The 13,735-nt window shown below is 45.1% G+C and overlaps 2 protein-coding genes and 1 long non-coding RNA gene across 4 annotated transcripts in view; 2 read left to right on the forward strand and 1 right to left on the reverse strand.

The window, feature by feature from the left end:
* Positions 1-4,925, forward strand: Atraid (all-trans retinoic acid induced differentiation factor). The gene is made up of 7 exons (XM_046441480.2): positions 1-146; positions 866-987; positions 3,468-3,539; positions 3,691-3,762; positions 3,960-4,081; positions 4,332-4,429; positions 4,646-4,925. Exons 1-7 carry the CDS (start codon positions 48-50, stop codon positions 4,748-4,750), a joined length of 690 nt encoding a protein of 229 aa, XP_046297436.1. The 5' UTR covers positions 1-47; the 3' UTR covers positions 4,751-4,925.
* On the reverse strand, positions 2,926-5,800 carry LOC124090709 (uncharacterized). The gene is made up of 3 exons (XR_006851203.2): positions 5,609-5,800; positions 5,251-5,400; positions 2,926-4,485 (listed from the first exon to the last, which is right to left on the reverse strand). It is a non-coding gene; the product is annotated as an uncharacterized LOC124090709 (long non-coding RNA).
* The window catches only part of Cad (carbamoyl-phosphate synthetase 2, aspartate transcarbamylase, and dihydroorotase), a 22,878-nt gene continuing 14,347 nt past the window's right edge, over positions 5,205-13,735 (forward strand). For both annotated transcript variants that reach the window (XM_046441461.2, XM_046441463.2), the window contains exons 1-15: positions 5,205-5,473; positions 5,696-5,835; positions 7,679-7,808; positions 8,918-9,060; positions 9,234-9,375; positions 9,595-9,766; positions 9,969-10,154; positions 10,330-10,442; positions 10,728-10,873; positions 11,130-11,261; positions 11,404-11,637; positions 11,760-11,981; positions 12,164-12,352; positions 12,614-12,738; positions 13,138-13,268. In XM_046441461.2, coding sequence (XP_046297417.1) covers positions 5,392-5,473; positions 5,696-5,835; positions 7,679-7,808; positions 8,918-9,060; positions 9,234-9,375; positions 9,595-9,766; positions 9,969-10,154; positions 10,330-10,442; positions 10,728-10,873; positions 11,130-11,261; positions 11,404-11,637; positions 11,760-11,981; positions 12,164-12,352; positions 12,614-12,738; positions 13,138-13,268 — 2,287 coding nt within the window. In that variant the 5' untranslated portion in view covers positions 5,205-5,391. The remainder of the gene's footprint in view (positions 5,474-5,695; positions 5,836-7,678; positions 7,809-8,917; positions 9,061-9,233; positions 9,376-9,594; positions 9,767-9,968; positions 10,155-10,329; positions 10,443-10,727; positions 10,874-11,129; positions 11,262-11,403; positions 11,638-11,759; positions 11,982-12,163; positions 12,353-12,613; positions 12,739-13,137; positions 13,269-13,735) is intronic.

The raw sequence follows: 13,735 nt of genomic DNA on the forward strand, positions 1-13,735 counted from the left end.
CCGCGCTGCTCTCGCGAGCTGTCAAGGAGGGTGGGAGAGGGCGGAAAATGGCGCCTATCGTTCCTAGTAGTGGTGCAAGCTTGGTTTCCAGGGCTATGGCCCTGCTCCTCTCTCTGGGCGTGGAAAGGGCTCTGGCGCTACCCGAGGTACAGAAGCAAATTGAAGCCGGGCTGAAGTAGGGTTTGTTGACCCTCTGTGTGTCGCGCTTGCCCGCGGTTCTCCCCTCCCTCTGCCGGCTCAAGCTCGGATTTCCTCCTCGAGGCCTCCAGATCCTAGCCCCAGGAATACCCCAGACGGATCCTACTCCCGAGTACTCACAGTACTCACGTTGCCCAGGCCTCCGCGCCCTCGCCCTGCCCACATTCAAAGACCTATGAAATTCGACCTCCTCTCTCCTCAGCCTTTGAATAGTTTTAAATTCTTCGTGCGGATGAGTCCTATGACTCTTTTGCAAGCTGTCCAGTCACGAATGCCGTGCGTGGTGCGGTGATAGGACTATTCTTTCTGTAATGCTTGACGAGTTCTTTGTGTTCCTGCAGTCCTTTTACGCTCGGCTAAACTGGGGCTGCCAAGATGCGAAGTCTCTGGAGAGACCATAGTAAAAACCTTGTGTAGTAATCCTCAAAGTTAAAGATCTTTCCCCTGTGAAGACTGGTATTGAAAATCTGACTCACTCGTTCAGCGCCCAGCTTTAGGAGAAGAAATGGCATCTCCTAGTCCAGCCTGATAAAAATATATGACATGAGCCATCTCCCCTGCATTAGAGGAATTCTGGAGAGGTGTACTGGCAGTGAATTCTTGATCCTTGTTTGTTCTCTTGGCTTTTCTTTCTACAACCCTAATAAGGTTTCTTTCTCTTCTGCAGATATGTACCCAGTGTCCGGGGAGTGTGCAAAATTTGTCAAACGTGGCCCTTTACTGTAAGCAGACTCCGGAGCTAATGCTGCAGGCCCGCTGCTGCCTGAATCAAAAGGGCACCATCTTGGGGTGAGGGAGTAGAAGACATCCTTGGACACCGGAAAAGAGTTTCAGACCTAAATCTACAATCCTTGCCAGATTGGGTTTTGGGATAAATATTGGTGCCTAACCGGAGGCATCTAAACCATGATCCTCAAACTTTTAAATTTGTTATAGCGTTTTTGGCTAGGTAAACAATCCTGTGCTTCCTGGATGAAACTGCTTAAAAGTCATAGTTTGGGCCTTTTTAAAAATAGGCTTTTATGCTGGGCTCAGTGGTGAATGTCTGTCATCCCAGCGGCTCAGGAGGCTGAGACAGGAGGATCGCGAGTTCATAGCCAGACTCAGCAAAAAGCAAGGCACTAAGCAACTAAGCGATACCCTGTCTCTAGCTAAAATATAAAAAGGCGGGGAGGGGGGGGGATGCTGCTGATGTGACTCAATGGTTAAGTCCCTTTGGTACCAAAAAAGGGCTTTTATGGCACCATTTTGAAAAGAGCTTTGTTCTTTTGTTTATTATCAAGACTTGGGTTATTTACTGTGTGTCTGGAAGAGATTCTCCCCTTATTCTCCAAGACACTGCACTAATAAGGCTTTTCTTCCTTTTCTGATTAATTCATTTTTTCTTTACGACAAATTCCTCTTCCTGGCCCTTTTTTCAGGTTAACCCCTCACTCCTTGGCCTGGCTGCCTTTCTCCCTTTACACTTTTTTTTTTTGTGGGGGGGGGTCTGCCTATTCTTTTTTTTTAGGGGAGGGTATGGGGGATTGAACTCAGGGGCACTCGACCACTAAGCCACATCTCTAGCCCTATTTTTTATTTTATTTAGAGGCAGGATGTCACAGAGATGCTTAGGGCCATGCTAAATTGCTGAGGCTGGCTTTGAACTCTTGATCCTCCTGCCTCAGCCTCCCAATGTGTGGGGATTATAGATATGTGCCATCCTGCCCAAGAATCTGCCTATTCCTAATGGTTTCAACTATAACCATCATGCAAATCTCTCCCCAAATTAGGTATCTTTTAGTGACCTTTGACTTCTTCAAGCTCCAGGTACATGTGGGTATCTCTAGCCTATTAAACATTTCTTCCTGGGTACACTCTAAACTTCAAATTGGAAAATGTCATGCCTTGCTCTCGTTCTCTTCTTTCCCTAATCTACCTAAATACTTCCTGTGTTAAACTTTCTGAAAGCCAATTTTTTTCATTATCATCCTCTTGCCTTCATATTGTATGTGTAACTATTTCTTGCCCACAGGATACAGTTGAAATCATGAACTACCATAACTAGTCCCAACCTGTTTGTCCATCATTTAAATTACTTGCCCACTCAAACCCTCCATAAGGTCTAGCTCCAGCCAGACTTGCCTCCTCCCCAAAGGCATTCCATTTTTGTTTGTTTCTTCATGCCTCTTTCCATAACTAAAATTGCATTCCTCCACCAAGTTAGGACATAGCAATACTTAAATTCCAACATCCTTTGTGAATGCTCCCTACTACCACATCCCAGAGTAATATCTTTTCCCTTGTAACACTTAGTGTTTATACCATTCAAATTTCTGTATATGGTCTCCTATGATTTCTTTCATATTGTAATTTAATGTATTCATTTTTAGTTTTTTTTTTTTTTAAGTTATGCTCTTGTTCCCCTACTACATTGTAATCCACTTGAAGACTAAGATACTGTGTTATATATATTTTATCCTCTCCTAATTTTCGCATTTGTAGTTACTCAGTAAATTTTCCGCCCGGGACTGGTGATTGAACCCAGGGGAGCTGTGTCACTACATTACATCCCCAATCCTGCTTATTTTACACATCTCATTAAATTATACCTTTGGCCTCAAGCTTGTGGTACTCCTGCCTCAGTCTCTCAAGATGCTGGGATTACAGGTGTTCACCACTGCACATGGCACTCAGTAAATGTTTGTAAAATAAAGGACTGGAAAACAATAGATAGTGAAGAAAAAATAGCATGTCATGGAGTTTAATGTCCAGGAGTTTAGAATCCGTCGGTAATAGAAATTGCACTTGGAAAAAAAACTGTATGTGATACATTTTTTTAAATTTAAATGTCTTCTGTGGATCTGAGAATCGATATAAGATTCACTAATCTAAACAAGAACAAAATTTCTTCCAATATTTGCACAGTGCATAGAAAAAAGTATTAGAACAGTTTGGTCCAATAGAATATTCTGTGATAATGGAAATGTTCTAATCTGTACTAAACAAAACATAGCCACTAAGGTGGTTATTTCACATGCACTTTGAAATGTGACTAATGCAAATGAAACACTGAATTTTTAGACTAAATTAAAGTAACTACATATAGCTAGTATTGATTGTATCAGATAATGCATGATTGAAATGTCCACCACAACACCTAGTCTGTGGCTCTAAACAATTGTATTCAATTATCATTAGCTGAAAGGGGGACTGCATAATCAAATACAAACCTTGCCTTGGAGTAAAAAAAAAGATACATAGTTATACTAATTATTTTATTTCCTCAGATTGGATCTCCAGAACTGTTCTTTGGAGGATCCTGGGCCAAACTTTCCTCAAGCATATACTGCTGTTATCATGTAAGTGGTTAGGTACCCCCTTGCCCAAAAGGTGAATATGATAAAGTGTTGATAGGAAAATCTTTGGAGATGGACCCTTTAGAAAGTGAATGAATATTAATATTGGATAATCAGGAAAAAGATGCTTTCCTGAACAGTGTGTGCTTTGCAGAGACCTTCAAGCAAACCCTCTCAAGGATAACTTGGCCAACACCTTCCATGGCTTTATCCAGCTCCAGACTCTGTGAGTAACAGGATAGGGCAAATGCTACAAATTCAGTAACTTTGGGCTACATTTTCTTTTTCTTCTTTCTTTTATTTTATTCTTTTTGGTGTTGGGGATTGAATCTATGGCTCTTGCATGTTAAGCATTTGCTCTACCTCAGAGTTACACCCTCAGCCCCTCAGGCTGCATGTTATGATCACCTATGTTGTCTTCAGGGTACTGCCACAAGATATAAGCTGTCCTGGGGGTAATAATGCCTGGAAACAAGTTATCTCTTATAAAGACAACAAGATCTGCCAAGGGCAAAGGAACCTTTGCAATAGCACTGGAGACCCAGGTATGCTGTCTTATCTCCACCCTTCTGAGCATTTCCTTTCCTCCCTTATATTATCTGTTTTAGATCAGAAATATAATGATACTTAAGTTGTCTTTTGTTTGAAGATCTGAGGCTTTAACTCTTTGGAAAGAAAAGATCTTAAATATTATTATGTTCTGATTATTTGTATTCTGAGAACTAAGTTAAAGCACATATTTTGGAATAAACCTGATGCCATTCAGTGATGTTCTCCTTTCTTTCTGACTTCCAGAAATGTGTCCCGAGAATGGATCTTGTGCAGTTGATGGTCCTGGTGTCTTGCAGTGTGTTTGTGCTGATGGCTTCCACGGATACAAGTGTATGCACCAGGTGAGGATTTGATCTTCTTATTAGTAATAAAAGGAATGCATAGGGCAGGAACCTCACTGAAAGGAAAGCCACAAGAAGCTGATGCCAGTTACCTAGAGAAGAGGAGCTATAGGGGAATTGCCCAGAATGAACTAGGTGTTAGGATGTAGTCCTCTGTGCAATGAATGCTGTGTAATTTTTTTTTTTTTTTTTTTTTTTTTTTTTGGTTAATCACAGGGCTCCTTCTCACTATTTATGTTCTTTGGGATTCTGGGATCCACCACACTATCCCTCTCCATTTTGCTTTGGGGAACCCAGCGCCGAAAAGCCAAGACTTCATGAACTACACAGGGCTTCCTACTGACCTAAGATCATCCTGATGTATATAGCCCAGCAAGGAAGATTTGTTAACTTGACGGGCATCATTGACCAACGGACCCTCCTAAGTCTGAGGCTGCATTTGGAAGGAAAAAGAAAAATTGCACTACACCAGTGTTGGACACTCTTGAGTCAGGAATGAACCAGTACCAGTTCCCATTTGTGCTGTTAACTACAATAAACATTAAAAAAAAAAAAAAGAAGAAGAAGAACTTTTCCCCTTTTTTTCCCCTCTCTTTTTTCTTTTTTACATTTTAGGGAAAGGCGGCTAGTCTTTCGTGTTTCTTGCTTGGGGGGCAGCTTCGTGGAGGCCGGGTTTTTCAGGTCTCGCTGGTTTGGCGCAGCGGGGACAACGCGGGCGCACCTCGAGCCCCGCCCCGAACGTGCCCGGCCCCGCCCCTCACGCTGCCTGCTGCTCGCGCCGCCGCAGTCGTGCAGTAGCGGAGCGCGCCCAGGGCTCTTACCTCGCGGCGCCCGCCTTCTCTCTAGCGCTCTGTGCTGCTAGCCACGTGGACCGACTCCGGCGCGCCGCCCTCGCGTGGTTCCAGTGGGGCGTGCAGCGCCTCCTGCGTCTCTGGGTTCACCCCTGCTTCAGCTCGGTTCCCATGGCGGCCCTGGTGTTGGAGGACGGGTCAGTGCTGCGGGGCCGGCCCTTCGGGGCCGCTGTGTCGACTGCCGGGGAAGTGGGTAAGCAAGCCCGGGCGGGCTGCCGACCGCATCCCCTCAGATGCCCTTCTACCCAACCCGCGGTGCGCAGGCCCCACCTACACACTCCCTCATCCCCATCCGTGCCACGGCCCCGGCCCTTTCACCCCTCACTACCAAGGCAGCCTCCACGAGGGTAACCTCCGCTCTGGCGGTGTTGTGAAGGGTGCCCTTGCCGGAGTCCAGCCGTGCCTCTTTTTGCAGTGTTTCAAACCGGCATGGTCGGCTACCCCGAAGCTCTCACTGACCCTTCCTACAAAGCACAAATCTTAGTGCTGACATATCCTCTGATCGGCAACTATGGCATCCCCCCAGATGAAGTGGATGAGTTCGGCCTCCGAAAGGTAGCCACGCCCAATCCTTTCTCTCTACATTTCTTTTCAAATCAGTAGTTGTTGGTGAAGTGACGACATTGACACCCTGCTAGGCATCCTGGAAAGAACAAAGATACCCGTTGAAGTGGTAAATACTAAGACAACTGTAGGTAGGGGTTGTTAAGTACCTGGAGAAGCGCAGAGTGCAATATTTTGTCTGTAGTGAAGGCATGGAGCCAGGAAAGTGGCAAAGGTTTGGGAGAACAGTTGTCCAAATAGCTAGGAATGCAGAAATAAAAGTCCTACAGATAGGTTGTAGTGAGTCTGGAGGGCTTGAAGCCAAACCAATTTGAGCTTAATTTTTTAAGGAACCAGCAAAGGATTTATAACAGTAGAATCATGTGAGGAGAGCTGGGCTCCGGCATTACATAAATTAATAGGAGATTGGAAAGGGTCATGCCTTTCTGGGTGACAGTGAGTACTAGTTTACCTAAAAAACCAGTGACATTGATTATTATCCTTTAGACTTCTTACATTGCCTTTTCTCATTTTCTACTTTTCAAGTGTTTTTATTCTAAATTATAAAATTGAGTCTCCTGCTAGAGTGAGATTTCCCTAGTCTTTCTCCTTGGAATTTGGAAACTAAGTTGCCCTCTGAGAGTTCAAGTAAAAAAAAAAAAAAGAACCAACACATAGCAGTTAGGTAATAGTGGAAGTCACCATAGCCTAGATTCATTATTCCTCAAAACTTACTTTGGCCTGATTCTAGGCTTGCTGAGCCTTTGATTCTTGATTTGCTCTCCTGGCAAAAGGGAGCACTGAATAAGAGATACTCTCATTGTTATTCCTGAAAAGAACCCTTCTTCATTATAAACCTTTAAACACACTGAATTCTAGTTTATAATGCAATATCTTGTGAATTTGGTTAACATATGTCAGTCATCAACTTTATCAGCTGTGGACACACTGACAAAATTGAGTTTATAAAACTGCAAAATTGAGATCCTGATAGGGTCAGTGGAAGTGAGGCCTCCTAAAACCTTAGCCTAACACTGATACTTTTGTGGCATGTGTGCTGTAAATGGACTTGCACATGTGTGGATTAAATCCATCTTCCTTTAAACCCTTCACCATTGAGCTGAATGTGATTTAAGTGTGCTACTCCCTCCCCCAGAAACTTTGTTTTGTTATTATTTATTGAGTAACAAAGTTGTGTTATACTTTTTTAAATGATAATCCCTAATAAAGTGGGAAAAGAATATGATATGTCTAGTATTGTACTATGCAACTTATTTTTTTTATCACACTATGTAATTAACATTTATTTATATGTTTCTGGCTCCCTAAATCAGAAATTAACATCATGAAGATAGGAACCTCTTCTTTTTGTACTCCCTGCTTTTCCCCAGCATCTATTAAAATGCTTGCACTTAGTGAACATTTAGTAAATGTTTATTAACTGATACTGTGTGGTCAGACATAAATACATATTCACAATACAATGTAAATGGCAAGAAGGGAAGGTGTTCGGTGAAATCTTAGAAGGAGGCATAGCTATAGTGGGTGAATGGGAATTCCTTCACAGAAAAGAGGATTTGTGAACTCAATTTTGGATAAGGGAAAAGCAGATTGTCATTTTCAGCAATCAGGCATGTTGAGCCTGTATATTCAGTATTTTCTATAGTGCACAGCAAAGTTGGTAAAGGAACTATCCGTGCAAAAGCATAAAATACTAGGTATATTGAAGGAATGACAGGTCAAGTTGTGGTCAAGTGGTGGTCAAGTTGAAGGTCTATGGCCAGACAGTGGGGGCAAATGCTGTAGGGAGATAGTTAGCCCCAAGCTCTTCACCTTCTCCTCTTTTCGTCTGTAGTGGTTCGAATCCTCGAAGATCCATGTGGCAGGACTGGTGGTGGGAGAGTGCTGCCCCACACCTAGCCACTGGAGTGCCACCTGCACCCTGCATGAATGGCTGCAGCAGCATGGCATTCCTGGCCTGCAAGGTATGGTGACAGGCCACTGGTGTGTCACAACAGAGCATAGTGTGCCTAGATGGAAAGAATCAGAAGGTTTCTGAAGTCTTTCAGAACCAAGGTCTAAGGTGACAGAAAGTGTCAAAGGTTTAGATTGGCATTTGGGGCTTGGGGAAGAAACTGAGCTATCACTCAAATGGAAAATTTCCATTATACAAAGGAAAGAATAGTATAATGAATTCCATAATCATCCACTCAAGACTGATCTTATTTCATCACCACTGTTACCATCCCTAGGTTATTTTAAAGCAAATCTCAAACATATCACTTTTTTAAAACTTACACACACACACACACACACATTTTAGTTGTAGGTGGACACAATACCTATATTTTATTTTTATGTGGTGCTGAGGATTGAACCCAGTGCCTCATGTGTGCTAGGCAAGTGCTCTACACTGAGCCACAACCCCAGTCCTCAAACATCATATCATTTCATCTACAGTAGTTTAATGTCTACGAGAAAGAAATTTTTTTTTAAAATGACTAATGCTGTTATATTTTTTAAAAATCCATTCCTTATATGCAGATAATGTTGAAAATTTCCTCAGGTCAGGAATTTCTTTTAACTATTTGTTTATTTGAATTTGGCTCTAAACAAAGTTCATATGCTACATTTGGTTGCTATTACTTAAATGTAATCTATGGACCTTTAACCTATTTGAGGAAAACAGGTCATTTTTCCCTAGGAATATTCCATAGTTTGTTGGCTATATTCATATAGTGAAAGTTATCATATCGTTTTTCCTTGTGGAATTAACTTTCTATAATTGGATTGATCTAGAATTGTGATTCAATTCAGATGTGATATTCAGGGCACAAATACTTCATGGTAGTGTCCTTTGATCAGGAGTTTTTTTTTTTTTTTTTTTTTAATGTAAATGGACACAATACCTTTATTTTTATGTGGTACTGAGGTGCTAAGCAGGCATCCTACCACTAAGCTACAACCTCAGCTGTTTGACCAGGATTTTGATGCCCATAAAATAGTGGTGTGTGACTTAGGTCTCTGGAATGAAAGTGCTCCTGGATGACTTAGTTGGGGGAGTGTGATCTCTGAGACTATGCTATTTTTATAGGAGTGGACACTCGGGAGCTGACTAAGAAGTTGCGGGAACAAGGGTCTCTGCTTGGGAAGTTGATCCAGGATGGGACTGAGCCTTCAGCCCTGCAATTCTTGGACCCCAATGCCCGGCCCCTGGTGCCAGAGGTCTCCATTAAGGTACAAAGGGACAGCAGAATTTTGTAAGTGGAAGCATGTTGGTTATTTTCTGCCCACAACTGGGATAAATACGTGAGGGTGAATCAGGGGGACCTCAAAGGTAGGGGTTGGTTGGGGCACACCTTATACCTGCTGATCATAGCAGCCAACTGTTGTTGCTCTTTATTCCTTAGACTCCGCAGATATTCAATGCAGGGGGCGTCCCTCGGATCCTTGCTTTGGACTGTGGCCTCAAATATAATCAGATTCGATGTCTTTGCCAGCGTGGGGCTGAGGTCACTGTGGTTCCCTGGGACCATGAATTAGACAGCCAACGTGAGTAGCTGTGGCCTGCCCAGGGCTTCAGACCAGGAGCTTGGGTGGAAAATCAGTCCATCAGTCTAGTTGCTAGGAGCAACTTTTACTCCTGTAAAAATAGCATAGTCTCAGTGAAAAAGACGAGGCACCAGGGCTTCTGTTCATATGATAAGAGCTGTGGTTTGTCTCTTCTGGTTGAAATCCTATGTTCAATGATATCTTTTCTGCCCACTGCAGAGTATGATGGTCTTTTCCTAAGCAATGGCCCTGGTGATCCTGCCTCCTATCCCAGTGTGGTAGCCACACTGAGCCGTGTCTTATCTGAGCCTAATCCCCGACCTGTGTTTGGGATCTGCCTGGGACACCAATTGTTGGCCTTAGCCATTGGGGCTAAGACCTACAAGATGAGGTGAGACTTGTGAGAAGAGGAAGGTGACACAATTGTAACATGAGGGGGGCGTGGGGTACATTGGGGACTGGAAGAGAGTCAGAGAGTGTTAGTGTATGAACAAGAGTGGGGCTAGCAAGTAATGAGGGCCAGGAGAGCTAGGTTTGGCACAGAAGGAAAGAGAGTGAAAGGGGCCTGTGACTTGACATGCTTCTATCTCCAGATATGGGAATCGAGGCCATAACCAGCCCTGCTTGTTGGTGGGCTCTGGACGCTGCTTTCTGACATCCCAGAACCATGGGTTTGCTGTGGAAACAGACTCCCTGCCCATAGGCTGGGCTCCTCTCTTCACCAATGCCAATGATGGTTCTAATGAAGGCATTGTACACGACAACCTGCCATTCTTCAGGTGAGCCTGTATAGTCTTGCCAGGGTAACTGGCAAGTGTGTGGCTTTGAAGCCCTAGGGTCTTTGAAGATGGGGAAAGTAAAGCCCAGCAGTAGAACTGAGTCCCCTCTGTCCACTACCCACCTCTGAGGCTGCTGATGTCATGCCAGTGATAAAGCATCCAATCTCTTCAACAGTGTCCAGTTTCACCCAGAGCACCAAGCAGGTCCTTCAGATATGGAATTACTTTTTGATATCTTTCTGGAAACTGTGAAAGAGGCTGCAGCTGGCAACCCTGGAGGCCAGACAGGTAAGCACTCTGAGTAGAATTGGATTGTGGACCTAAACATAAGATCAACATGCCCCAGAAATACTTGTTGGAGTTTGGGAGTGGTGGGAACATAAGCAAGCTCAGACAGTTTATGTCACCTCTGTTAGGAACTCCAGAGTCATGAGTCCTGGGTTCTGGTGGTCCTCTCTCTGTCATTAGATGCATGATTTGTTCTGAACTCTTCTGAAAGTGAAGGGACTAATCCAGATGGTGTCTTGGGTCCCACTAAGCTGTGCCATTCCTTGACTTTATTTGTTTCTGCAGTTCGAGAACGGCTGGCCGAGCGCCTCTGTCCAGCTGGGCTTCCTGCCCCTGGCTCTGGTCTTCCACCACCACGAAAGGTTCTGATCCTAGGCTCAGGGGGCCTCTCCATTGGCCAAGCTGGGGAGTTTGACTATTCAGGCTCTCAGGTAAGTCATAGTCATCTGCACCCTCCAGTGTATGTGACCTGCAAATGTGAGTAGAGTCTTAAGGACTGAAGTAATGTTGATTATAGGGAGGAAGTCTGAGGATATACAGAAAGAAGGAGGTGGTGAAGGATAGAAATCGGTTATTAGGGAACTGAGATTATAAGGAGGGGAAGAAGAAGAGTAGAAATGCTGGCCAAAGACTATTTCAAGACTTGCTTCTATAATAGAAGCTGATGGGTCATTCTTGTCCTCTTAGGCAATTAAAGCCCTGAAGGAAGAGAACATCCAGACATTGCTGATCAACCCCAACATTGCCACAGTGCAGACCTCTCAGGGGCTGGCCGACAAGGTCTATTTTCTTCCCATAACTCCTCACTATGTAACCCAGGTATGATGGGGGTAAGACTGGACTGAGGTGGGGACTCTTGGTGGATGGGGGGGTTTTATGGTCACTCTGGGTTCCTAAGCTGCTTTGAGTCACTCTCTACCCCTAAGGTCTAAAGGCCTATGACTCCTCTTTCTTGCTTCAGGTGATACGTAATGAACGGCCAGATGGTGTGTTGCTGACTTTTGGGGGCCAGACAGCCCTGAATTGTGGTGTGGAACTGACAAAGGCTGGAGTATTAGCTCGATATGGGGTCCGGGTCCTGGGCACACCCGTGGAGACCATTGAGCTGACTGAGGATCGACGTGCCTTTGCAGCCAGGATGGCAGAGATTGGAGAGCATGTGGCCCCCAGCGAGGCAGCAAATTCTCTTGAACAGGTTCGAGAGCTGGTTGGGTAGTAGAGTAGTGTAATTTTCTTTATGTCTTATTTTCTCTGGCTCTGGGCAACCTGTGGGAAGCAGAAAATAACCTATGAATTAATCTCTTCCATTCATTGCAGGCACAAGCAGCCGCTGAGCGTCTGGGCTACCCTGTGCTGGTGCGTGCAGCCTTTGCCCTGGGGGGTCTAGGCTCCGGCTTTGCCTCCACCAAGGAGGAGCTCTCAGCTCTTGTGGCTCCTGCTTTTGCCCATACAAGCCAGGTGCTGGTAGACAAGTCCCTGAAGGGATGGAAGGAGATTGAGTATGAGGTGGTGAGAGACGCCTATGGCAACTGTGTGACGGTGAGTGATTGGGGAGGGAGGGTTGGCTCAGGCAGTCTGAGCTTTTGGAAGAGCAGAGACCAGGGCTGAGATCTCTGAGAGGTCTGTGTTCCTCAGATCCAGGTTAGGCATAGCCCCAGAGATGTAGCCTCCTATCTCCTGATTCCCTTGGGCAGTGACATTTGTGGCATTCCCCTTCCCAGGTATGTAATATGGAGAACTTAGACCCATTGGGCATCCACACTGGTGAGTCCATAGTGGTGGCTCCTAGCCAGACACTGAATGACAGAGAGTACCAGCTCCTGCGACGGACAGCTATCAAGGTGACCCAGCACCTGGGGATTGTTGGAGAGTGCAATGTACAGTATGCCTTGAATCCAGAGTCTGAACAGGTGAGGCTGAGGCCCTGGAACTGACATTGTATCTGTTATCTCTTCTTCTTTCTGTAATCTTTGGGCCTCACAGTTAAGAGGTTTTCTGGCCCTGTAGATCCTGAGAGCCTGGATCAACTTTAGTAGGTTGAGCCTTAGGGAGGGCCCTTTGTTCTCTGTCCTTATGAAAAAGCTATTCTCTCTCCTTTCTGAGATCTCTTCTAGGCAGGGATTTCCAGGCTGGGTACCCAGTAACTTTTTCTCTGTTCTCCCTCATTGCAGTATTACATCATTGAAGTGAATGCCAGGCTATCTCGCAGCTCTGCTCTGGCCAGTAAGGCCACAGGCTATCCACTAGCCTATGTGGCAGCCAAGCTAGCTTTGGGCATCCCCCTGCCTGAACTCAGGTATGAGGTAGGGGGAATCTTAGTGTTAAGAGGGGGCAGGGAGGCTGGGCACAGTGGTACACGCCTGTAATCCAGTGGCTTGGGAGGCTGATGCAGGAGGATTACAAGTTCAAAGCCAGCCTTAGCAACTTAACAAGGCCCTGAACAATTCAGTGAGACCCGTCTCTAAATAAAATATTTTTTTTAGAAAGGGCTGGACTTGTGGGTCAATGGTAAAAGCACCTCTGGGATCAATCCCTGTTACCAAAAATGGGTCAGGGGAGCTGAAGAAAATATTCATGGGGCAAGGACTATGAAAAGGATATTGGTCTAGATGTGTGGGTCAGAGCTATCTGGAAGCTCACCCTGTCCTGTATACTTTTCTCTGTCTGTCTGGCAACCCTACTTGCTGGTCCCCAGGAACTCTGTTACAGGGGGAACAGCAGCCTTTGAACCCAGTCTGGACTACTGTGTGGTAAAGATTCCTCGCTGGGACCTCAGCAAGTTCTTGCGTGTCAGCACAAAGATTGGGAGCTGCATGAAGAGCGTTGGTGAGAGTCATACCCTGGTCACCCCCATAAGGTCCACTAGGACCAAATGTTCCCTAGCCTGGCCTAAAAATTCCCTGGTGCCTTTTTTAGCAGCAACTTAGAAATGTGGTTTCTGAGAGCTCATAGGGACACTTCAAACTAAGATAGTCCTCATCAGGAGCAGGGTCAAAGTCACCTGGAAATGTGTTGGAAGGCAGACTCGGCCAGGGTACAAGCGGCAGATTGTCCCATCTCTCTTATTTAACAAATGAGGAAACTGAGGTGCCCCTGGGAGTAAAGTGACTTGGCTGAGGACCCATAAAGGAGTAGTGGGTAGAACCAAGAGTGAAAACTAGATCGGCTTCCTAGTTGCATGCCCTGTGTTCAGTGCATCACCTGTCACCTGGGAGACCAGTTCATGAAACCATGGACAGCATTTCCTCCTCATGGCATTTTACCCATGGCCTCATCACTAGGTTGTTAATGCC

Source organism: Marmota monax, unplaced genomic scaffold (genome assembly GCF_021218885.2).
Source record: "Marmota monax isolate L192 unplaced genomic scaffold, Marmota_monax_Labrador192_F-V1.1 WCK01_AAM20220418_F8-fsc00010, whole genome shotgun sequence".
Lineage (NCBI taxonomy): Eukaryota > Metazoa > Chordata > Mammalia > Rodentia > Sciuridae > Marmota > Marmota monax.

Bases quoted from the DNA above. Each gene is read 5' to 3' on its own strand.
- Atraid (XM_046441480.2), top strand. From the start codon at position 48: ATGGCGCCTATCGTTCCTAGTAGTGGTGCAAGCTTGGTTTCCAGGGCT. The intron at 147-865 runs GTACAGAAGCAA...TCTCTTCTGCAG, and splicing joins GGGCTCTGGCGCTACCCGAG to ATATGTACCCAGTGTCCGGG. The intron at 4,082-4,331 runs GTATGCTGTCTT...TCTGACTTCCAG, and splicing joins CAATAGCACTGGAGACCCAG to AAATGTGTCCCGAGAATGGA.